The sequence below is a fragment of the Nuphar pumila genome, chromosome 8 (genome assembly GCF_984573655.1).
Source record: "Nuphar pumila chromosome 8, dmNupPumi1.hap1.1, whole genome shotgun sequence".
Classification (NCBI taxonomy): Eukaryota; Viridiplantae; Streptophyta; class Magnoliopsida; order Nymphaeales; family Nymphaeaceae; genus Nuphar; species Nuphar pumila.
The window spans coordinates 2,719,654-2,746,606 of NC_143256.1; the positions used below are offsets into that span (position 1 = coordinate 2,719,654).

At 41.2% G+C, this 26,953-nt stretch overlaps 1 protein-coding gene across 2 annotated transcripts in view; it reads left to right on the plus strand.

Annotated features, from left to right (window-relative positions):
• The window catches only part of GRL (transcription activator), a 190,099-nt gene that overhangs the window by 157,993 nt on the left and 5,153 nt on the right, over positions 1-26,953 (plus strand). For both annotated transcript variants that reach the window (XM_090015945.1, XM_090015946.1), the window contains 3 exons: positions 26,143-26,268; positions 26,341-26,480; positions 26,561-26,657. In XM_090015945.1, coding sequence (XP_089872071.1) covers positions 26,143-26,268; positions 26,341-26,480; positions 26,561-26,657 — 363 coding nt within the window. The remainder of the gene's footprint in view (positions 1-26,142; positions 26,269-26,340; positions 26,481-26,560; positions 26,658-26,953) is intronic.

The window sequence follows — 26,953 nt, forward strand, 5'->3', positions numbered from 1 at the left end:
AAATCAAGTCCCTAAAGACTTTTGGGCAGAAGCTGCCTTAACTGCCACCTATCTCATTAATAGGATGCCATCTTCTTCGTTACAAAATATCACTCCCATTGAAAAACTTATGAACATTTCTCCAGACTACTCTAGATTAAGAATATTTGGGTGCAAATGTTTCATATTTACTGACAAAAATGATAAACTTTCCCCTCGTGCGATTCCCTGTGCCTTTTTAGGATATGCTGAAAACCAGAAAGGTTATAGATGTTTTGACTTCAAAAATAATAAACTATATGTGTCTAGAAATGTTTCCTTTCTTGAAAAGGAGAGCTTCTTTGATTTTAGAAAATTAAAAGACGTCACTGAGTACTCCTTTTTGCTAGATCTAACATCAACATCTGATGAATATGACCTTGATTGTAACTTTGATGATGATCCAAGAATTATTGATCTTAATGTTGAAAATGAAGAAGTTCATAGAGATACTAGTATTCAATATTCCAGGCGACAAGAGTCTAATACTCCATGTGCACTTGAGAAATATTCTAACATTCCAACTAGACAATCATCCCGAATCTCGAGGCCTCCAGAAAAGTTTGTATCATACGAGTCTTTCTCACCCACATATAGGGCAGTTATTGCATTAATTCACTCATATGAAGAACCATCCACATATTTTCAAGCAAAAAATGATATCAAATGGATAGAAGCCATGAAAGTTGAATTAGATGCACTTGAAAAAGCTTCTACATGGAATATTCAAGATCTTCCTCCAGGGAAGAAAACTATAGGATGTCGATGGGTTTATAAAATTAAAACCAAGAGTGATGGTACTCTTGAAAGATATAAAGCCCGTTTAGTAGCCAAAGGTTATGCCCAAGAATATGGGATTGATTATGAAGAAACCTTTGCTCCGGTGGCTCGTATGACTACTGTCTGAACCTTAATTGCCTTAGCTTCTATCAAAAAATGGTCTATTTTTCAAATGGATGTCAAAAATGCTTTTTTAAATGGAAAGCTAGTTGAAGAAGTATATATGGAACCCCCTCCTGGTCTAAGTATTCCTAAGGGTAAAGTCCTTCGCTTAGAAAAAGCTCTTTATGGACTTAAACAAGCACCAAAAGCTTGGTATGATAGGTTTAGTCGTGTTATGATTGATATTGGTTTTCAATTCTGTTTAACTGACACTGCTTTGTTTATTAAGAATTCTGATGCAGGGATCATTGTGCTTCTTCTCTATGTGGATGATATGATCATCACCGGAAGCGATAAACAGGGAGTTGAAACAATCAAAACACTTCTTAAATCTCATTTTGAAATGACTGATTTGGGCTTGTTGAGATATTTTTTAGGCATTGAAGTTGCTTATTCTCCTAGAGGATATTTATTATCTCAGACTAAATTTGCTTTTGATATTGTTTTCAGGTCTGGTATTACTGATGATAAGAAAGTTGACACTCCAGAAGTTGTTAATGTTAAAATGAAGATTGATGATGGAGAACTTCTTGCAGACCCTACTCCTTACAGACAGCTTGTCGGGGCACTTTCCTATCTATCCATTACCAGACCAGATATAGCACATGCTATTCATACAGCAAGTCAATTTCAACATGCTCCTACTTCTGTTCATATGGGAGCAGTCATGCGTATTATCAGATACATCAAGTCCTCTCTTTCACGAGGACTTTTCTTATCTTCCTCCTCTTCTCTTGATTTAATTGCATATACTGATGCTGATTGGGAAGGTGATCCCAATAACAGACACTCAACCACTGGCTTTTGTGTCTTTTTAGGGGAATCATTAATCTCGTGGAGGTGTAAAAAGCAGCAGAAGGTATCTCTCTCATCCACCGAAGCTGAATACAGAGCCATGGCAACCACGACCATGGAAGTAGTTTGGCTCCGACGACTGCTTGCTGACATGGGAGTTGAAGCAACAAAGGCTTCACAAATGTGTTGTGACAACAAAAGTGCGATCTACATTGCCAGTAACAAAACATTCCACGAACGCACCAAACACATCGAAATGGATTGTCACTACGTCAGAGAGGAATATCTACACGGGATAATTGATCTGCCATATGTCACTTCAGAATATCAGTTAGCAGACCTCTTTACAAAGCCTCTCGCTGCTCCCCGATTTCACTTTCTCTTAGACAAACTTTCGCTCATTGTACCGTAAGTTTGAGGGGGAGTGTTAAAATGTAAAACTGTACATATATGTATATATAATAATATTATATTATTATATATATATATAAATACATTTTTAATTTCTTTCTTTTCTGTATTTTTTTTCCTTTATTTTTATTTTTTGTCTTTATGTCATCTAGTTCAGTTTGAACTAGAATGACTGTTGCTAGTCAAGTCCTGTCCAGACTTGACTAGCAATAGAGCTGTTGGACTGACACATTCCAACAGCTCTAAATAGAGCTGTTGGACTGTGCCCAACAGCTCTATTGAGTCCTCTTTCAGCTGTGTATATAAAGGGGTGCAGCCCCTCTTGTATTTTACTCCAATGCTTCTTAAGCAATTGGTTTTTCATATCAATAAAGAATACATTTTTATTTTTATTTTGTTTCCAATTATACCCTTTTTAAGGGTTATGCTTTAGTGTCATTCTTGACACTTGCTCTTGTTAATCAAAGCTCGTGTTTCGAAGATCCCCATTTCATTTCAGTCCTTACTGATAAAAATGACAAAATCTCCCCCAAGGTCATTCCTTGTGCCTTTCTTGGATATTCTGAAACTCAAAAAGGTTTTCGTTGTTATGATATTAAAAATGATAAACTATATGTTTCCAGAAATGTAAGTTTTTTGGAAAATATCAGTGGTTTCGAAAAATTTGAATCTAATGACGCGAATATAGACTATTTTTTTCTGTTTGATCTGTTGACTGAAGATGATGATGCTAGTGATGATGAGTCGAATCACAATAACTCAAATAATAATTAAATCAATTTTGTGCCCCCAACGTTTCATCAACATGTCAATGAGGAACCACATAGAGATCCCATAACTTACACTCATAGAGATAGGAATACTTTCAGAGGTGCCCTCGAAAGATATGATAATGCTAGTGGGACTACTCCTCAAAGTGAGGAAAACCTTTGTAGGACCGAAAGACAGAGAAAACCCCCTTCTAGGTTCATCTCATATGAGTCTTTTTCACCTAAATATAGAGCATGTCTAAGCGCCATTCACTCTTACATAGAACCTAGAAACTTCGAGGAAGCACGAAAATGTCTGGAATGGATAGTCGCTATGGATAATGAACTTGAAGCTCTAAGGAGAGCAAAGACATGGGAATTTCAAGACCTTCCTAAAGATAATAAAGCAATAGGGTATAGATGGGTGTTTAAGGTTAAGACTAAGAGTGATGGGTCCCTCGAGAGATACAAGGCCCGTTTAGTTGCAAAAGGATATAGTAAAGAATATGGGATTGATTATGAAGAGACCTTTGCCCCGGTAGCTCCAATGGTCACCGTCCGATGTCTTATAACCGTTACCTCAATCAACAAGTGGAACATTTATCAAATGGATGTTAAGAATGCTTTTTTAAACGGAGATCTAAACGAAGAAGTGTATATGGATGCTCCTCCTGGAATGAAGTCTCCTAAAGGAAAAGTGTTTCGCCTTCGAAAAACACTTTATGGTTTGAAACAAGCCCCCAAGGCTTGGTATGATAGGTTTAACTCCGTAATGTTAGAAAATGGTTTTTACAGTAACCCAAGTTTTATAAATGAGAAATCAGATTTAATGTGTATTTCAAGTTCCAATTCTAATAAATAAAATCTCAGGTTTAGCGAGTATCAAAACTATAGATTTAATACGCATCCACACTTAGCTGGCATGCACTATAAGTATTAGCCATATAAGAGAACCCGTAACGAAAAAAAAAATTGTTTTGGTTCGGGCCGGATCCGGACCCGACCCAAACCACCGCTCGCTGTCTTTTAAGACAGTGAGGCAGGCGGGTGGAGGGTTACGAAACCCCCTCACCGCCTCTCGCCCTCTCGTCTCTTCCCGACTCTCTCTCTCGCTCATCCACCGCCATCGACGCCGGCGACTCTCGACAGCCTGCCGCCACCGACATCGGCAACCCCTCCTTTCTTTCCGGCGAGCTTTCTCCGAAAATCCCCTGGTACGCCACCTTTTCCCCTCTTTTCCTTCTCAGTTTCTTCTTTCTCTCCCTCACTTCTCTGTGTGGCCACGGGAGGGGTCAAACCCCCTCCCTGTGCCCCTTTTTAGCAGGGGTGGAGCACGACACCCCCCTCCTTGCTTCCGTTACGGTAGGGGAGGGGCCGAGCCCCTCCTCCCTGTTCTCTGCTACGGCAAGGGAGGGGCTGAGCCCCTCCTCCCTGCCCCCTTCTTGATGTGCCAGCAGGGGCCGATGGCCCCTGCCTTTTTGTTGTGCCAGCAGGGGCAATCGGCCCTTGCCTTTTTGTCTGCCAGCAGGGGCCGATGGCCCCTGCCTTGTTGTTTGCTAGCAGGGGCCATTGGCCCCTGCCTTTTTGTTTGCCAGCAGGGGCCGATGGCCCCCTGCCCTTTGCGCGCGGGCATATTATTGAAACAACACGAACTTTGCTCATTTTACAAAATATCCCGAAAAGACTCTGGGCTGAGGCAACCCTTACATCAGTCTATCTCATAAATAGACTCCCATCAAAAAACTTGAACAAGGTTTCCCCATTTGAAAAATTATACGAAAAAGAACCTGATTATACCAGGTTAAGGGTTTTTGAATGTAAATGTTTTGTCCTTACTGATAAAAATGACAAAATCTCCCCCAAGGTCATTCCTTGTGCCTTTCTTGGTTATTCTGAAACTCAAAAAGGTTTTCGTTGTTATGATATTAAAAATGATAAACTATATGTTTCCAGAAATGTAAGTTTTTTGGAAAATATCAGTGGTTCGAAAAAATTGAATCTAATGACGCGAATATAGACTATTCTTTTCTGTTTGATCTGTTGACTGAAGATGATGATGCTAGTGATGATGAGTCGAATCAAAATGACTCAAATAATAATTAAATCAATTTTGTGCCCCCAACGTTTCATCAACATGTCATTGAGGAACCACATAGAGATCCCATAACTTACACTCATAGAGATAGGAATACTTTCAGAGGTGCCCTCGAAAGATATGATAATGCTAGTGGGACTACTACTCAAAGTGAGGAAAACCTTTGTAGGACCGAAAGACAGAGAAAACCCCCTTCTAGGTTCATCTCATATGAGTCTTTTTCACCTAAATATAGGGCATGTCTAAGCGCCATTCACTCTTACATAGAACCTAGAAACTTCGAGGAAGCACGAAAATGTCTGGAATGGATAGTCGCTATGGATAATGAACTTGAAGCTCTAAGGAGAGCAAAGACATGGGAATTTCAAGACCTTCCTAAAGATAATAAAGCAATAGGGTATAGATGGGTGTTTAAGGTTAAGACTAAGAGTGATGGGTCCCTCGAGAGATACAAGGCCCGTTTAGTTGCAAAATGATATAGTAAAGAATATGGGATTGATTATGAAGAGACCTTTGCCCCGGTAGCTCGAATGGTCACCGTTCGATGTCTTATAACCGTTACCTCAATCAACAAGTGGAACATTTATCAAATGGATGTTAAGAATGCTTTTTTAAACGGAGATCTAAACGAAGAAGTGTATATGGATGCTCCTCCTGGAATGAAGTAACCTAAAGGAAAAGTGTTTCGCCTTCGAAAAACACTTTATGGTTTGAAACAAGCCCCCAAGGCTTGGTATGATAGGTTTAACTCCGTAATGTTAGAAAATGGTTTTTACAGTAACCCAAGTTTTATAAATGAGAAATCAGATTTAATGTGTATTTCAAGTTCCAATTCTAATAAATAAAATCTCAGGTTTAGCGAGTATCAAAACTATAGATTTAATACGCATCCACACTTAGTTGGCATGCACTATAAGTATTAGCCATATAAGAGAACCTGTAACGAAAAAAAAAATTTGTTTTGGTTCGGGCCGGATCCGGACCCGACCCAAACCACCGCCTCTCGCTGTCTTTTAAGACAGCGAGGCAGGCGGGTGGAGGGTTACGAAACCCCCTCACCGCCTCTCGCCCTCTCGTCTCTTCCCGACTCTCTCTCTCGCTCATCCACCGCCATCGACGCCGGCGACTCTCGACAGCCTGCCGCCACCGACATCGCCAACCCCTCCTTTCTTTCCGGCGAGCTTTCTCCGAAAACCCCCTGGTACGCCACCTTTTCCCCTCTTTTCCTTCTCAGTTTCTTCTTTCTCTCCCTCACTTCTCTGTGTGGCCACGGGAGGGGTCAAACCCCCTCCCTGTGCCCCCTTTTAGCAGGGGTGGAGCACGACACCCCCCTCCTTGCTTCCATTACGGTAGGGGAGGGGCCGAGCCCCTCCTCCCTGTTCTCTGCTACGGCAGGGGAGGGGCTGAGCCCCTCCTCCCTGCCCCCTTCTTGATGTGCCAGCAGGGGCCGATGGCCCCTGCCTTTTTGTTGTGCCAACAGGGGCCATCGGCCCTTGCCTTTTTGTCTGCCAGTAGGGGCCGATGGCCCCTGCCTTTTTGTTTGCTAGCAGGGGCCATTGGCCCCTGCCTTTTTGTTTGCCAGCAGGGGCCGATGGCCCCCTGCCCTTTGCGCGCGGGCATATTATTGAAACAACACGAACTTTGCTCATTTTACAAAATATCCCGAAAAGACTCTGGGCTGAGGCAACCCTTACATCAGTCTATCTCATAAATAGACTCCCATCAAAAAACTTGAACAAGGTTTCCCCATTTGAAAAATTATACGAAAAAGAACCTGATTATAGCAGGTTAAGGGTTTTTGGATGTAAATGTTTTGTCCTTACTGATAAAAATGACAAAATCTCCCCCAAGGTCATTCCTTGTGCCTTTCTTGGTTATTCCGAAACTCAAAAAGGTTTTCGTTGTTATGATATTAAAAATGATAAACTATATGTTTCCAGAAATGTAAGTTTTTTGGAAAATATTAGTGGTTTCGAAAAATTTTAATCTAATGACGCGAATATAGACTATTCTTTTCTGTTTGATCTGTTGACTGAAGATGATGATGCTAGTGATGATGAGTCGAATCAAAATGACTCAAATAATAATTAAATCAATTTTGTGCCCCCAACGTTTCATCAACATGTCAATGAGGAACCACATAGAGATCCCATAACTTACACTCATAGAGATAGGAATACTTTCAGAGGTGCCCTCGAAAGATATGATAATGCTAGTGGGACTACTCCTCAAAGTGAGGAAAACCTTTGTAGGACCGAAAGACAGAGAAAACCCCCTTCTAGGTTCATCTCATATGAGTCTTTTTCACCTAAATATAGAGCATGTCTAAGCGCCATTCACTCTTACATAGAATCTAGAAACTTCGAGGAAGCACGAAAATGTCTGGAATGGATAGTCGCTATGGATAATGAACTTGAAGCTCTAAGGAGAGCAAAGACATGGGAATTTCAAGACCTTCCTAAAGATAATAAAGCAATAGGGTATAGATGTTGTTTAAGGTTAAGACTAAGAGTGATGGGTCCCTCGAGAGATACAAGGCCCGTTTAGTTGCAAAATGATATAGTAAAGAATATGGGATTGATTATGAAGAGACCTTTGCCCCGGTAGCTCGAATGGTCACCGTCCGATGTCTTATAACCGTTACCTCAATCAACAAGTGGAACATTTATCAAATGGATGTTAAGAATGCTTTTTTAAACGGAGATCTAAACGAAGAAGTGTATATGGATGCTCCTCCTGGAATGAAGTCTCCTAAAGGAAAAGTGTTTCGCCTTCGAAAAACACTTTATGGTTTGAAACAAGCCCCCAAGGCTTGGTATGATAGGTTTAACTCCGTAATGTTAGAAAATGGTTTTTACAGTAACCCAAGTTTTATAAATGAGAAATCAGATTTAATGTGTATTTCAAGTTCCAATTCTAATAAATAAAATCTCAGGTTTAGCGAGTATCAAAACTATAGATTTAATACGCATCCACACTTAGCTGGCATGCACTATAAGTATTAGCCATATAAGAGAACCCGTAACGAAAAAAAAAAAATTTGTTTTGGTTCGGGCCGGATCCGGACCCGACCCAAACCACCGCCTCTCGCTGTCTTTTAAGACAGCGAGGCAGGCGGGTGGAGGGTTACGAAACCCCCTCACCGCCTCTCGCCCTCTCGTCTCTTCCCGACTCTCTCTCTCGCTCATCCACCGCCATCGACGCCGGCGACTCTCGACAGCCTGCCGCCACCGACATCGGCAACCCCTCCTTTCTTTCCGGCGAGCTTTCTCCGAAAACCCCCTGGTACGCCACCTTTTCCCCTCTTTTCCTTCTCAGTTTCTTCTTTCTCTCCCTCACTTCTCTGTGTGGCCACGGGAGGGGTCAAACCCCCTCCCTGTGCCCCCTTTTAGCAGGGGTGGAGCACGACACCCCCCTCCTTGCTTCTGTTACGGTAGGGGAGGGGCCGAGCCCCTCCTCCCTGTTCTCTGCTACGGCAGGGGAGGGGCTGAGCCCCTCCTCCCTGCCCCCTTCTTGATGTGCCAGCAGGGGCCGATGGCCCCTGCCTTTTTGTTGTGCCAGCAGGGGCCATCGGCCCTTGCCTTTTTGTCTGCCAGCAGGGGCCGATGGCCCCTGCCTTTTTGTTTGCTAGCAGGGGCCATTGGCCCCTGCCTTTTTGTTTGCCAGCAGGGGCCGATGGCCCCCTGCCCTTTGCGCGCGGGCATATTATTGAAACAACACGAACTTTGCTCATTTTACAAAATATCCCGAAAAGACTCTGGGCTGAGGCAACCCTTACATCAGTCTATCTCATAAATAGACTCCCATCAAAAAACTTGAACAAGGTTTCCCCATTTGAAAAATTATACGAAAAAGAACCTGATTATAGCAGGTTAAGGGTTTTTGGATATAAATGTTTTGTCCTTACTGATAAAAATGACAAAATCTCCCCCAAGGTTATTCCTTGTGCCTTTCTTGGTTATTCCGAAACTCAAAAAGGTTTTCTTTGTTATGATATTAAAAATGATAAACTATATGTTTCCAGAAATGTAAGTTTTTTGGAAAATATCAGTGGTTTTGAAAAATTTGAATCTAATGACGCGAATATAGACTATTCTTTTCTGTTTGATCTGTTGACTGAAGATGATGATGCTAGTGATGATGAGTCGAATCAAAATGACTCAAATAATAATTAAATCAATTTTGTGCCCCCAACGTTTCATCAACATGTCAATGAGGAGCCACATAGAGATCCCATAACTTACACTCATAGAGATAGGAATACTTTCACAGGTGCCCTCGAAAGATATGATAATGCTAGTGGGACTACTCCTCAAAGTGAGGAAAACCTTTGTAGGACCGAAAGACAGAGAAAACCCCCTTCTAGGTTCATCTCATATGAGTCTTTTTCACCTAAATATAGAGCATGTCTAAGCGCCATTCACTCTTACATAGAACCTAGAAACTTCGAGGAAGCACGAAAATGTCTGGAATGGATAGTCGCTATGGATAATGAACTTGAAGCTCTAAGGAGAGCAAAGACATGGGAATTTCAAGACCTTCCTAAAGATAATAAAGCAATAGGGTATAGATGGGTGTTTAAGGTTAAGACTAAGAGTGATGGGTCCCTCAAGAGATACAAGGCCCGTTTAGTTGCAAAAGGATATAGTAAAGAATATGGGATTGATTATGAAGAGACCTTTGCCCCGGTAGCTCGAATGGTCACCGTCCGATGTCTTATAACCGTTACCTCAATCAACAAGTGGAACATTTATCAAATGGATGTTAAGAATGCTTTTTTAAACGGAGATCTAAACGAAGAAGTGTATATGGATGCTCCTCCTGGAATGAAGTCTCCTAAAGGAAAAGTGTTTCGCCTTCGAAAAACACTTTATGGTTTGAAACAAGCCCCCAAGGCTTGGTATGATAGGTTTAACTCCGTAATGTTAGAAAATGGTTTTTACAGTAACCCAAGTTTTATAAATGAGAAATCAGATTTAATGTGTATTTCAAGTTCCAATTCTAATAAATAAAATCTCAGGTTTAGCGAGTATCAAAACTATAGATTTAATACGCATCCACACTTAGCTGGCATGCACTATAAGTATTAGCCATATAAGAGAACCCGTAACGAAAAAAAAAATTGTTTTGGTTCGGGCCGGATCCGGACCCGACCCAAACCACCGCCTCTCGCTGTCTTTTAAGACAGCGAGGCAGGCGGGTGGAGGGTTACGAAACCCCCTCACCGCCTCTCGCCCTCTCGTCTCTTCCCGACTCTCTCTCTCTCTCGCTCATCCACCGCCATCGACGCCGGCGACTCTCGACAGCCTGCCGCCACCGACATCGGCAACCCCTCCTTTCTTTCCGGCGAGCTTTCTCCGAAACTCCCCTGGTACGCCACCTTTTCCCCTCTTTTCCTTCTCAGTTTCTTCTTTCTCTCCCTCACTTCTCTGTGTGGCCACGGGAGGGGTCAAACCCCCTCCCTGTGCCCCCTTTTAGCAGGGGTGGAGCACGACACCCCCCTCCTTGCTTCCGTTACGGTAGGGGAGGGGCCGAGCCCCTCCTCCCTGTTCTCTGCTACGGCAGGGGAGGGGCTGAGCCCCTCCTCCCTGCCCCCTTCTTGATGTGCCAGCAGGGGCCGATGGCCCCTGCCTTTTTGTTGTGCCAGTAGGGGCCATCGGCCCTTGCCTTTTTGTCTGCCAGCAGGGGCCGATGGCCCCTGCCTTTTTGTTTGCTAGCAGGGGCCATTGGCCCCTGCCTTTTTGTTTGCCAGCAGGGGCCGATGGCCCCCTGCCCTTTGCGCGCGGGCATATTATTGAAACAACACGAACTTTGCTCATTTTACAAAATATCCCGAAAAGACTCTGGGCTAAGGCAACCCTTACATCAGTCTATCTCATAAATAGACTCCCATCAAAAAACTTGAACAAGGTTTCCCCATTTGAAAAATTATACGAAAAAGAACCTGATTATAGCAGGTTAAGGGTTTTTGGATGTAAATGTTTTCTCCTTACTGATAAAAATGACAAAATCTCCCCCAAGGTCATTCCTTGTGCCTTTCTTGGTTATTCCGAAACTCAAAAAGGTTTTCGTTGTTATGATATTAAAAATGATAAACTATATGTTTCCAGAAATGTAAGTTTTTTGGAAAATATCAGTGGTTTCGAAAAAATTGAATCTAATGACGCGAATATAGACTATTCTTTTCTGTTTGATCTGTTGACTGAAGATGATGATGCTAGTGATGATGAGTCGAATCAAAATGACTCAAATAATAATTAAATCAATTTTGTGCCCCCAACGTTTCATCAACATGTCAATGAGGAACCACATAGAGATCCCATAACTTACACTCATAGAGATAGGAATACTTTCAGAGGTGCCCTCGAAAGATATGATAATGCTAGTGGGACTACTCCTCAAAGTGAGGAAAACCTTTGTAGAACCGAAAGACAGAGAAAACCCCTTCTAGGTTCATCTCATATGAGTCTTTTTCACCTAAATATAGAGCTTGTCTAAGCGCCATTCACTCTTACATAGAACCTAGAAACTTCGAGGAAGCACGAAAATGTCTGGAATGGATAGTCGCTATGGATAATGAACTTGAAGCTCTAAGGAGAGCAAAGACATGGGAATTTCAAGACCTTCCTAAAGATAATAAAGCAATAGGGTATAGATGGGTGTTTAAGGTTAAGACTAAGAGTGATGGGTCCCTCGAGAGATACAAGGCCCGTTTAGTTGCAAAATGATATAGTAAAGATTATGGGATTGATTATGAAGAGACCTTTGCCCCGGTAGCTCGAATGGTCACCGTCCGATGTCTTATAACCGTTACCTCAATCAACAAGTGGAACATTTATCAAATGGATGTTAAGAATGCTTTTTTAAACGGAGATCTAAACGAAGAAGTGTATATGGATGCTCCTCCTGGAATGAAGTCTCCTAAAGGAAAAGTGTTTCGCCTTCGAAAAACACTTTATGGTTTGAAACAAGCCCCCAAGGCTTGGTATGATAGGTTTAACTCCGTAATGTTAGAAAATGGTTTTTACAGTAACCCAAGTTTTATAAATGAGAAATCAGATTTAATGTGTATTTCAAGTTCCAATTCTAATAAATAAAATCTCAGGTTTAGCGAGTATCAAAACTATAGATTTAATACGCATCCACACTTAGCTGGCATGCACTATAAGTATTAGCCATATAAGAGAACCCGTAACGAAAAAAAAAATTTGTTTTGGTTCGGGCCGGATCCGGACCCGACCCAAACCACCGCCTCTCGCTGTCTTTTAAGACAGCGAGGCAGGCGGGTGGAGGGTTACGAAACCCCCTCACCGCCTCTCGCCCTCTCGTCTCTTCCCGACTCTCTCTCTCGCTCATCCACCGCCATTGACGCCGGCGACTCTCCACAGCCTGCCGCCACCGACATCGGCAACCCCTCCTTTCTTTTCGGCGAGCTTTCTCCGAAAATCCCCTGGTACGCCACCTTTTCCCCTCTTTTCCTTCTCAGTTTCTTCTTTCTCTCCCTCACTTCTCTGTGTGGCCACGGGAGGGGTCAAACCCCCTCCCTGTGCCCCCTTTTAGCAGGGGTGGAGCACGACACCCCCCTCCTTGCTTCCGTTACGGTAGGGGAGGGGCCGAGCCCCTCCTCCCTGTTCTCTGCTACGGCAGGGGAGGGGCTGAGCCCCTCCTCCCTGCCCCCTTCTTGATGTGCCAGCAGGGGCCGATGGCCCCTGCCTTTTTGTTGTGCCAGCAGGGGCCATCGGCCCTTGCCTTTTTGTCTGCCAGCAAGGGCCGATGGCCCCTGCCTTTTTGTTTGCTAGCAGGGGCCATTGGCCCCTGCCTTTTTGTTTGCCAGCAGGGGCCGATGGCCCCCTGCCCTTTGCGCGCGGGCCTATACCCTTGGCCGACATTCCCGGGAAATCTTTGGAAGCTACATCGTGATGGGGACAGATCATTACAATTGTTGGTCTCCAACGAGGAATTCCTAGTAAACGTGAGTCATCTGCTCGCATTGACTACATCCCTCTTTAGGCGGCAAGGCTCATTTGGCTCTGCCCTATCCCTTTTTTCGAGTCATTTGGGACGGTTGGCCCCAACCCTATGTATCGGAGAAGTCGAGTCTTTGCCTTGCTTTTGCTTTTGTCTGGGTTTGCATGTTAATATCGCATATTTGCAGCTTCGACGGATCCCACTCGCGCTCCGCGACCCGAGCCGTCAATCGTGTACGCCCGCAGACGTCAGCAAGCTCGTAACCCTCCAAGGTAGGGGAAAATTACATAGAAGACTTGAATAATTGAATTAAGTTCAATTAAACTAAAAACGACCATTAAATGAATATATATATATATATATATTTATACGAGTATGTACTTCACTCAAGGATGCGGTTTCGCCATCCTTGCTCTTTACCTTCTATCAGTTTTTACTTGCCGTCACACATCACATTGAGATTTAGCGTTGCACTTCTGCTTACTGCCTTTACCTTGCCGTCGCGCTCTGCGCCTAGGCTCTGATTTTTGCATGTGTGTTGGTATTGCCTTGCTATTGCAGATGACGTGCAGGTACTTGCTCTTTGCGTATGCCTTAAAGGCATCCTCGTGGTGGATGCAAGGGGCATTTACCACTCTCCCTCTTGCGACAAGAGTTTAGTCGGGAGCGAGCGAACTTCTTAGCGGGTGTTCTGTTGAGAAACCCGTATCCCGTTTATCGAGGCCGATATCGAGTCATGCAAGACATGTAGATACCCCGATAGCGGATGTGATTCGAGAAAATCACATATATAATTTTGGCATAAGGTACTGCTGTTTCAAAGGATAAAGTAAAGTAGATAAGCTTTACATCTTTGTGAAACACTCATGTTGAAGCTTTTATTGAGGAGCTATACCCCCCTTCATCCTAGAGTACTTGTAGTCGTGCACGACACGTCTAGTACTGCGATGATCGGATGAGACGGTCGTGCGACCTCGATCAGTGCTAAATGCACAATGCTGTAATCACATAAATGGCCTCACATTCGCCTTCACAGGCAAGATGTTCGAGTGGTTTAAAGACCACATCATAGAATGGGTCGTTAGTTAAGCAACCCCTAACGTACCTATTCGCTTCTATGTGTCTGTCAAGGGAGAGGACAGAGCGGTACAAACTCGAATGGACAGGTTGTTAACAACCACCCTACGGGCAACGATCCGGCCTCCCCAGTCATTGGAATTAGGGGAAAGGGGCTACAATAGTTAGCTCAACACTTCTGCAGAAGTTGGATGCATCCGTGGCACTGCCTCCTTTGGGGAATCCTCTCTCGGCTAAAGTCGTCCCTTTGGAGCGGACTCAACTAGCTATTCGGGTTATCGAAAATACATAGAATAACAAACGCCCGAACTAGTTTCAGTTGTTTCTATATTTTGCCTGCGCGTACCCGCAGGTTAGTAATTATCGAAACATAAGGTCTGTTCACACTGGTTGTAGGGTCGTTTGACTCGCTTGCACTACCGATTCGCTTGCACTATTGATTCGCTTGCACTGCTGATTCGCTTGCACTATTGATTCGCTTGCACTACTGACTCGCTTGCACTACTGACTCACTTGCACTACTGATTCGCTTGCATTACTGATTCACTTGCACTACTGATTCGCTTGCACTACTGACTCGCTTGCACTACTTATGCGTTTGCACTAATTATCTGTGTGCATTGCTTACCTGTTTAACTGCATATCTGCTTTAAACTGTGTAACCTACTGAATTAAATCTATATAATTCAGTTCCTTGTAATCTCTCTTGTGTACCTACTAGTTTTTGCGAAACTAACCCATTCTATGGGTACAGGTGATGATTAGGTACACCACAGGCGATGGCGCGATGGCAAGATGGCTTCAAGACGCTCTTCTTCCTGCTCTTAGCTCGCGTCTTGTTGTTTGGGGTTTTGTAACGGATTTTCCTTGGGATATCCGAATTTTGTACTATTTGGAGAACTTCTTAAATGAAAGTGGCTTTTCCAAGTGTTTGCAAGTAGCATGGGTTGTGCGTTTTGGTTCTTTTAGCTAACGAGCCCAAAGTTGTCAGTTTGCCTTTCTGAAATTAACAAAGGTATAGTCTTCCGTTGATTTCATAAACCATCTCTGAGATGAAGAGATTCCTTTTTAGTATCTTGTCTGTTTTTCTGAAAGGTTTGCAAGTTTGAAATTTTGGGGTGAACCAACATAGGAAAAATATTGGAAATATAATGCTAACAGGTAAGTAAAGTTGAAACTCTTTTTGCACACTACAAACCCAACGTGAGTCTGGGTTTGGGCAGATTTTTGGGTTCAAGTCTGAAACGCAACAAGTAAAAAGAAGCACAAACAGCCGAAAAAGAGTGGAAACATGTAGGATCCAAAGATCGGTATATGAATCAAAACATATATCAATCCTGGATGGATAAAAAAAAAAATTTACATAAACCCTCAAAAAAATTTGTTACATAATGAACCATATCCATCATAGAATAAAATTTCGATTTGCTGCAAATATACCATGCACCAAAAATTTCTTTGTTGTTAGGCATGTAAAATCGTAAATACCACCATGAAAACAAGATCTACAAGACCCCTTCCATGTATTTTAGAGTAAATACCTAGATTTACCCTTTTCCCATGGATTTTTCTCAAAAACACCACATGGAAATCAAATCCATGTTCTCATTCTCATTCAAAGCAAGAGAGAAACCCGTACCTTGCAAGAAAAGGTGAAAAGAATGGTGGAATATGGCTTGGAGCAGGAAAAATGGCTTCTTCTTCCACTTTTTACCTCTCTTTTCCTCACCTTCTCTCTCCCCCTTCTTTTTTTCCTTCTATTTCTCTTTTCTCTCTCTTTTTGAGGTCTTTTTATAGGCCCCCATAGGGGAGGTCGCCCCTCCCTTCTCCAGCCCTCTCTAAGAGAGTTCCCAAAAAGATGGAAACTCTCTCTCCTCCCTGTTTTCAATTTTTTTGAAAAACCATCAAATGTTGATTTTTCTATTCTTAAGACTTTCCAAACTTTCTAAAACTCTCTAAACCCCTCTTGGGTAAGAATAGGGACTCTTTTAGAGAGTCCCACCCAGCCTAACAATTCAAACTCGGAATTAATATTAATTAATTAATTATTAAATATTAATTAATTAAAAATATCTAAAAAATTTCAAAAAATACCAAATCAATCCAGGAGGCTCCCTAACTTTATTTAACCCCAAAATAAAGCTTGATACTTAGTTTAAAGTTACAAAAACGTTGGGCTTGGATTTGGATCTGAATCCGGATCCAAGATCTAAACCCATACCCAAAACAAAAATTGGAGTAAGACCCGGATCAAGTCCAGATTTAAGTAGGACCTAAATAGAACCCAAACCCATAGAAATTCAGATCCTAGGCCTTGGATCCAGTCCGATCCAATCTCGGATCTGTTTTGACAAACTGCTCCTTTTTCAGAAAAACGCGATTGTAGGGCCAATCGTAGCCCAAATCGAGGAAAATAAAGTATCGTTGCACTCAGAATTCCGAGACGCATCCAACGGTATGTAACACGCATATAAAATTCTGATTTTCGTCTGAAATTATCTCGAATTTCGCTTCAATTTAAAGGTCAAAAATAAAACTCTCTACTATGTTTTGATTGGCTCACCTCGACCTTGTCGATGAGACCTGGGTCAAACCCGGACTCAAAGGCATCGGTCTAAAAATCGAGCCTCAAACGATTTTTCTCCCAGACTACAAATTTTTGAAAATCTCAAGAAATGTCTAAGTACCAAAATACAAGATCTTACAGGTATTTCTAGATTTTCCAAATCCTAAACATGTATATAATCATTTCAGATTTGAAAGATCATAAGCATGTATATAGGTATTTTCAGGTTTTACAAATTATAAGCATGCATTATAGTCATTTCAGTTTTGAAAGATCATAAGCATGTATATAGGTATTTCCAAATTTTATAAATCATAAGCATGTATATAATCATTTCGGAATTGAAAGATCATAAGCATTCATATAGTCATTTTAAAAATCAACACAATCATACCCTAAAATCGCCATAAGCCAAAATCGACATGTGCATAATAAAAAATCTAAAAATTTACATATACATATTTTATAATTAACGCATGCATAATCCATAGCCACTTCATGAACATGGGCATTCCTTCATAATTTATAAAAATCTAGCATGATTCTACTTTTTACAATTATTATGGAGTAAAGTATCCCCTACCTTGTTTGAAGACTATGAATGTAACGCCCCAAAATTTCACAACATGTAAACCTTTTTAAAATACTTAGAAAACCTTTCATTTTTTTTCAGAATTTTTATCAGCGGAAAAGATTTTTTTTTAAAAGCAAAACAAGTTGACAACTTTGGGCACATTACCGTAAAAATCCATCATCAAAACATCATTATCAAAAACATTTTAACAAGAAAATTAGTGAGCCAAATATTCATTATGAAAACTATCTGTTGTACAAAAGTTAGGGTTTCCTCTTATACAAAACTCTAGCTAAAACAGGTGTGCCAGACACAATTGCGAGCAGAGGAGTGAAGTCTCAGGCCATCTCACATCCCGCCATCTCATGTTTGATAAACCTACTCGTCACCTGCGCCCATAAAATGGGTCAGTTTCACAAAAAACTGGTAGGTATGCAAGAGAGACAATATGTAATAAAAAATAGAGCATGACATATTATGCTAGCATGATAAACAATTTAAAACAATAATTTAGCTATGCTAGCATGAGAAATTATATTGATAACGAACAATCATTGCCTGACATAGAATATAAACATGTACAACAAACAATTTATCATTCTAAAGAATGCACGTTCAAAAAGTTGTTGTGAATAGGATATTCTGTTTTTTGATATTAGCTGGCCTGTGGGTACGCACAGACACGAAACGTAGAAACAACCGATACTGATTTGAGGGTTTATTACGCTATGTATTTTATGATACCCCAAATTGCTAGCTGAGTCCGCTCTTAAGGGGACGGTCAGTGATCAAGAGAGGATTCCCTAAAGGCATTCGCGGCCACGGATGCATCGTACTTTTGCAGAAGTCCATGCGATCTATCACCTAGGATAATTTCTGGTAGTCCTGTCCCCTAACTCCGATGATTGAGGACACTGAATCATTTGCCCGATGGGTGGTTGTTAACAACCTGTCTATCAGAGTTTTTGTACCATCCATCATCTCCCTTGATGGAAACAAGAGACGAATGGGCACGTCAGGGGTTACTTAACTAACACCCCATCCTATATGCTCTGGTTTATTAGACCCACTCGAGCATTTTGCCTGTGAAGGCGAATCATCACCATTCTTATGTGTTTCAACAGGTGAACATCGCATGCTTCAAGGTTACCAACGACCTCTCATCCTACTCATCGTAGAATCATATCTATCTAAAGGTATGGTTACGATGATAGGGGTATGGGTTTCTCGAGGACAACCTCGCACAGAGTTTGGCATGCTAAATCTTTGCGAAACAAATAATATCATACATGTTCTAGGATCACCACGTATCCGAAATATATCTCCTAAGTGAATTGACTAGGGGTGGAGCCAAATGCTAGAATGCTTCAGCTTAGCTTTGCACAACTGCGCGCTCGAGAAGCCGAAGTCCCGTACGGGGAATTATCTTCTCGAGGCTAAAGCACTTGTACACAACTTTGCGTCTTTCTGACAAAGAGCAAAGTTGGTAGGTGTTTATGCGAGGCTTGCTGTAACGCCCCAAAAACTTAACCCAGAAACACCGGGATTTTTTTTTTCATACAGCGGAATCATTTTATAACTCATGGTGAAGTGAATGGAGCGATATAGGTAAAAAGATCTTCAAACAGTCCACACATCCTTTATTCCACTTTAGTTCATGAAACTTTACAAAGTATATTTACAAAGAACGAATCCATGATGGCATATCAGTTACAAGTTGGCCGGGAAACCAGTAGATCAAACAGATATCGAAACCTCTCCTGTAACCACTTGTGTTGACTACTCAGGACATGAGAATGTTAAAATAAACTAGGAATTAGACTACCACGTCTAAGCAGGAATTCTGTACTATAGTGCAAGTATATCGTGAATCGAGTGTGTGGTATGAGTGTCATGGTTGATCTTTAGTGTATATCAAGACAGGTAAGCACTATGTAACAAATATCTAAATTAATGTACATGAGCAGGTAAGCAACTATATAACCATAACAACTATGTCACATTAATATGCAAGTGAGCAGTTATTTAGCAATAACAAATATGCAACATTGATAGTGAGGTATGTCACAGTCAATGTAATAACATGTACACTTTCAGATAACAATTTAATTACCTCGTATTCACCAAGTTAAGAATTTTACTAATTTACAAGTTGATAATATAAAGCATCTGAAATACAACTTACATATATCTCTCTAGTGTCTCCACTAGTTGTGACACCTAACTCTTCTAAATGATGTTTAATTATCTTATCCCGTGGGTACACACGGGCACAGGTGACCATCTCAGAAGAGAACGTTCGGGGGTATATTATTCCAGGTAATTTATTAACCCGAACATTCTAACGGAGACTGAATCCCCAAGGGAGCGACCAACAACCGAGAGAATCTCCCAAGGGCTCAACTCAAAACAGAATGCATCCCTAACTTTTGCAGAAGACGTGAGACTACCACCTAGGACACATAGGTAGTCCTGGTCCCTAACTCCGAGGACGGGGACCCACGAGCCGCTTCACGCTCGACACCAACCACAAGTCCTCGAAGTCTTGTACCACCCACCCTCTCCAAGGTAGGTCTCAACGGAGTAATTGGGTTTCATTAATTTAGTTATTTTCTCGAAATTTAAAACATTTTCACAACTTCTAATCACTGTCGTAACAGTAAACCCCATTCTTAGTAATACCCAAGGGAGCGACCAACAACCGAGAGAATCTCCCAAGGGCTCAACTCAAAACAGAATGCATCCCTAACTTTTGCAGAAGACGTGAGACTACCACCTAGGACACATAGGTAGTCCTGGTCCCTAACTCCGAGGACGGGGACCCACGAGCCGCTTCACGCTCGACACCAATCACAAGTCCTCGAAGTCTTGTACCACCCACCCTCTCCAAGGTAGGTCTCAACTGAGTAATTGGGTTTCATTAATTTAGTTATTTTCTCGAAGTTTAAAACATTTCCACAACTTCTAATCACTGTCGTAACAGTAAACCCCATTCTTAGTAATACACTTACACACTCAAACATTGCGTCCCAATTTCCTTGTCATGTGATATGTTCTTTGTTCACCATATACTAAACATGAGTACCCATCATATGTATCTATCTGATAAGTATGACCCAATTGCTCTGTTAACAGAAGTATCATGTACCTTGAGAGTTTGTTCTAACCAATTTGGCTCCAGCTAGATATCTTAAAAAAAAATAACTAAGCTACTCTGAAATTTTGTGGTAAACTACTTTGTGCTGACACTTGTTCAATATAGAATGCAGTTGAACATTGAATTAGTTCAAAATTATAACATTTCATACATAGGGGTGCAGTAGCTTATCGAACAAATTTTTAAAGAAAACAAACATCACATTTGGTAAGGGTTACTTCTTCAGCCAGATTTAATAATCAGTCATAAACAAATTAAGATGAGATGTGATAATGGCTCCAAATGTACCAATATTCAGGTCACTCATGGACTGACATAATTAACTACACACGACTAAGATAAACTGACAGAATTAGCCACTAATGGATAGGAAAAGAAACTCATTCTAAAGCTACCCTTGCATGTTAACAGGAAATCAACATCTTCAGCAAATCAAAAATAAAAGATTTGATACAATCGTGCATAGTACAAAAATGCCGGACAATATCAAACAGTCTGTGTTGACATGATGCCCATACAACTAGTCAATCAAGAAAGGGTGCTGGAGAAATTTATATTATATATATATATATATATATATATATATATATATATATATGTATATATATATTTTATACAACCCTTCCGAAGTTTGAAGCTATCGTTACTTTTGGATTATCAAGAACAATAGATGAACCGAAAGGAAAAACATATACAGTGGCTTATCATCACCTCTTGGTTATCATTTGCAGTTAGATGAACAATGAAACGTAGACAAGTACAGATTAAAATCGGATGCACGATCAAGAAATGCTAGTCATCACAAAATCAACTATGAGCAAGAAAAAAAAGCAATCTGACCGAGAAAAGAAAGCAAATCCTATCAAGAAAATGAATAGGATCAAACCAAACCCCCAAATCGATTTGATTTGGGGATTTCTGGTTTAGGGTTAGGCAAGAAAACATCTTCCCTTCCCAAGGCTATCGTTACCCTTACCGGTAACACCAAGCCATAGTGTTGGATTTTCCGACAACCAAGAACAAATTGAAAAGCTCGTACATGTGATAATAATCGGGGTTTCCCTTGACCGACCCAACCCCAACCCGATTCAGTCCACACCCAACAAAATCAGAGACAGAATCCTACCTCAATCGTGATCGATGCATGCTCTGAGAAGAACGTCGACGATGGCGACAACAGGTGGTCGGGGTACCTCTAACAATGGTGACTTCACCGACGTGCGCAGAATCTTCAGAGAGGAAGAAAGAGATGAAAGGTGGGAGGTAAGAGACTAGAAAATCAAAACAAGAGTTGTTTGAGACCTCCCTCACCTTCCTCTTGTATAGCGACGACCCCCTGTCTCCGATGAACTGGGAGAGTCGATTACCTCCTGTAACCCCTCCCCTCCCCCGATCTTGCTATCTGCACTCTTGGGCAAGAATCGTGCCCTAGGCACGATTCTGATGCTCGAGTTTTAAATAAAAAGGAAAACGGGTCCGGGTCCGAACTCGATAACCCACAGTACCGGATCTACTCTAAAGTGGATCCGGGTCTATAATAGGTTATGAACCCATTCAAACCGGCAGACCCTCCATGACGTGGGTTCGAAATGACACCACTTGGGCAAATCCTTAAGTGGATCCATTTGGGTCCATGGTGAATTCAACCCAACTCATATAGTTCGTACCTTATTACCTACTCCATTTGGATCCAGTGAAGGGATCCAAGACCCAAATCTCCCTATTTTTCGTAGTTATTACACTTGCATGGGAGGAGACACAAGAGGCAAGCCTATGCCCAAAGTAGGGTGGCAAGGAAAGAGGCAGAAAACAAAAGTGCGAAAGCAAAGCCTATGGACATAAAGGGCGGCAACAACAGTGAACGATACCGATAGGAAAGTAAAGATAGGAATGTAAGGACAGGAATTAAATGCGAAAAAGAGTATGTGCACATCAAGCGCGGCAACAAAGTAAAGACAAAAAACAGTAAAGACGGAAAAATAAATGCAAAAAAAAGCCTGGGCACATCAAGCGCAGCGGCAAAGTAAAGACAAGAACAGTAAAGATAGAAAGCAGTAAAGACGAGAAATTAAATGCGAAAAGAAAAGCTTGGGCACATCAACCGTGACGGCAACAGAAAGCAGTAAAGACAGGAAAGTAAATACGAAAGAAAAGCCTAGGCATATCAAGCGCGGCGTCAACAGAAAGCTGTAAAGACAGAAAAGTAAAAAGGAAAAGGATTGTGAAACCATGTCCTTGAGTTAATGACATACATATATATTATATAGTGTCCTTGGTCCTTTTTTTCATTTTTAATTCTTTTAATTTTAATTGCTTTAATTTTTAATTCGTCTATTGTTCTTTGCGCAAATTTTTCTTACCTTGGGGAGTCGCGAAGTTGCGTGCGTCTTCAAGTGTATGTAATGATGGTCTCGGGCCGCGGGGCACGGGAGAGCTCCGTTACGCAAGTTGTGAAGGTACAACACATTAGTATGTAAAAAGAAAATGGAAGAAGTAAGAAGGGGTAGGGGCACCGCCCTTGCCTGCCGATTCAAAAAAGGAGGGAAGGGGCAGGTGTTGCGCCCCTGCCCATTGCCTGTCCTATCGAAAGGAGTAGGGGTAGGGGACACACCCCTGCCGGTCTGTTGCAGAAAAGAGGCAGGAGGTAGGGGCTCTGCCCCTGCCCGCAGGCTGCCAGCTGGACCGAGGGCGAGGAGGGTGCAACAACACCCTCCCCTTGGTAAAAGGGTAAAGCAGGAGGCAAGGGCTTTGCCCCTGCCTACTTGAAATGAGGAGGTGGAGGCAGGGGCTTTGCCCCTGCTAGCCGAGAAACAAGAGGCAGGGGCGAATCCCCTGCCTGACGAACAAACAGAGGGAGGCAGGGGGCTTTGCTCCTGCCTGCTGACCCACTGAGGAGGAGGCGGAGGCAAGGGATTCGAGGCAGGGGCTTATGAAAAAAAATCAAAATTCATATTGTATAATCACTAAATTTAGCACATGACATCAATGACTAAGCTATATAAGTATTCAACTATACATAATTATTAATATTTATGATTTAAAAACATATAATACTTTATAACAAGTATTCTTTTATGGGAATTATGCATTAAAATCACATCGCCGACCCCAATTGTTTTGGGATATGAATGCTTTGAACCTCACCGAGGACATGGCATTGGATAGAAATGATTGGAGGAGAAGGATTCATGTGGAAGACCCAGAATGATTTTCTTTTTTGGTTCATATCGCCGACCCCAATTGTTTTGGGATGAAGGCATAGTTGTTGTTGTTGTTGTGATGCATTAAAATCACAAAATGTATGAAAGAAACATATAAGAGGCATGTGGATCGAGAGTCCTGAATCGGTGACCCAATTGGGGTTTGATCAAGTTTTCCAACTATGACTGATGTGGTTCGCTACCCCTGAGTCGATGTACCATTTCTCCTCATTCTGCTCTAGGTTGAGTCTTGAAACCATTAAGAGCAGCTAATTGCAAATTTTTATCCAATGTTGTATTGCTGGTCTCATTTGATTGTGCTTTATGTTGCCTTGTATTTCCACCTTTGGCTTGTTTTGAACCATATTCAATTGAGTATTATACCTGGGACCATCCTTGAACCAACAATTTGCTTTTATGTGCCTAGGGTTTTTTGCATACATAACAAGTAGGAATATGTCTTCCTCCTTGATTGTTTAAAGGAGGCATATTCGGAGTAGACAACAAACCTTGCCCTGCTACATTATTTTTTTCACGTCCTCTACCTCCATGGAAGGATCTAGTATAAAGGACATCTTGAAAATCTCCCTGTCCTTTGTTTGCATCTTCCGATAGGCCTTTAAGAGACATCTTATAAGTAAGTAACTTAGGCCTTAAGTGTTCAAAAGAAGGAAGGGCTTCAAGACACTCCAAAGTGGTAGAAAATACATGGTACTCTACCCCTAAACCATTAAGGGTCTGTTGTACTTTGTCTTTGTTAGATACCTCATACATGATCATAGCTAATTGATCAGTTATGCTCTTAATCTAATTAAGATAGTCCATGATAGTTGTGGTGGTGTTCTTTAAATTTTGAAATTCATGCTTTGAAATCATTACCTTGGACTCCGATATCTGAAAATAAGTTCCTGCCAAATACATCCATAACTGCATAGCCATGGAATCATCTAGGATACCGATCAAGACTTCATGTGAAAGAGTCGAGATGATATACGCAACTAGGGCCCAGTCCATTTTAATCCAATTGACAAACTCTGAATTTCTGATCTGAGACGAAGAAATGACCTATCATTTCTCATCCTTCTTATCATGCAAAATAAACTTTGGTGGAACCGAGATGGACTCATCCAGGTTCCCCAATAGATCCTGACTCCTTATAAAGGGAGTAATTTGCCCTTTCCAAATCAGGAAATTAGAATTATTGAGTTTTTCATAAACAAGTTGTGGAAGAAAATTGGAAGACAAATTTGGAGAGGAGGAACCCAAATCCATACTAAATAATCTTTTAAACAAGAAAAGATGACAAAAACAATAATATAGGAATAGATACGCTGCTGAAAATATCAGAGAAATGACCTACTTAAAATATGTATCAGAACATAAACGGGATCCCTTTTTCTCTTAACCAGATGTACCGCAGCCTTAAAGGAGAAGAAGGTGAACATGTTTCCTGTAAAACGTTCCTCTTCAATGGGAAATGTGTAGGCTGATCTCCTTTTATAATAATTTTCACATTTTACAATTTTGACCCCAATGCTTATCTCTAACATAATACAATATAAGGGGAAAATAAGTAACACAAGAATTTTACAACATGAAGGACTCTACAATGTGATATGGATCTAGACTCTCAACCAATCCGGATCTGGATCCTCAGGTTCATGTCTCAATAGTTGTAGAGGTTTGAAAAGGATACTTAGCATGCCAATTGTCCGATTCTTCGAGGTTGCAAATGGAAATCTTCTCGGGGCTTTTTCTTTTGTACCAAAGCATACCATTGCACATGTAAAGGATTACCTACTATGCCCAATCGGTCTATGTTATCTCTAATTTTCTTGAACTCTTCCTGTGCTCATGGCCATTTCTTGATTGGATGCGGAAACTCATCACTTAATTATTCCTTTGTGAGATGATGAACACATTATAGCTATTCACCTATTTGCTTATTTAGGATTGGTGTGAAATTGATACATCCTGTCCCTTGGGTTTGAACCCGAAATCTGAAAAGAGCATAATGAGTTTTGGTTTAGGTCAACCCCACTGAAGACTAGCAAAAAGTATGGGCTACATTCCCTTGGGTTTACCTGGCTGTCAAAAATAAATGGTATTGGGCCTTGTGGTGACAAAATGCAATCACAAAACTCATGGGTTTGTGCCAGTTGGCTCATGAGAGATCTTAGCACTCCCATGGGAAGGGAATCCAGATGAAAAGCTAAGCTCAAGCATCCCTTCTACACAAATTAAAGACATGCATGCACACTTCCTTTTGTTTGTTTATTTGGTGAGCTTTTTATGTCAGATAATTTGATTTAATAGGGGAAACTGGCTTATCGTTGTTTTTTGGTTGAGTTAGTCTATATTTTAAACATTAAGACCTTTCATTAGCTCATTTTTATGCAATGAACGGTATTGGACTTGATGAGTAACTGATGGTCTCTCCACTTAAATGTGCAAGCTAAAAATGTTTTGTTGGGACTCCTAAAATCCTGGGATTTCTATGCATACTGTATTGACAACTTGACATACCTCTTGATTTACGTGGACAGAGCATATTGACTGTTATTTAATTGTCAAATTTATCTATTTGCAGTTGAGTAAAACTGGAAGAGATGCTGTGCTATATGTTGAATCCTTGATTGAGTCTATTATGGGTGGGCTGGAAGGTTTAATTAACATTCTTGACTCTGATGGTGGATTTGGTTCCCTTGAGCACCAGGTTCGTTAATTATGGTTGTTTTTAGTCGGGCATATTGTGACATCAAGACTCATGCCTTGTGAAAATTTTCAGCTTCTTCCAGAACAAGCTGCCATCCGCATGAACTATACATCAAAAATCTCAATTCCTGCTGCTAAATCTCCAAAAGGAATGTCTGTTTTTCCATTGCCTGGTCATGAAAGCTTTCCTGAAAACATTAGTTCTGTAAAGATGTAAGTTCTTTAAGACTAATATCCTTGAGTTTGTGTCACAGTTGAATTAAGGATTTACTGATTTTCTTCTTGTGCATCAGGTTAGAGGCTGCCATACAGAGGTTGACAAATTTATGTTCTGTTCTCAATGAAATGGAACCAATATGTGTGCTAAATCATGTCTTTGTCCTCCGGGAGGTATAATTCTTGTTTTAGCTTCTCTATCAAATGTTTCCAGTTTGTGTCAGCTTGCATGTACATCTCTACTAAAATCAAATAGAAACCATCATACGAAAAGTATGAAATTTTTTAATGAATTGATTGATGCAGTTATGAATTTAGCTTTCCTTACTAATGCTTGGAATGCCCCATTTATGTCAGGTGGTTGTTAAGAGGTGACCACAATTCAAAAAGTTTTCTTTTTATATCAACTTATTGATACAAGATAGCCTTATTAATAGGATTTGAGTAGTGTGAATGAACCAGTCTGTATG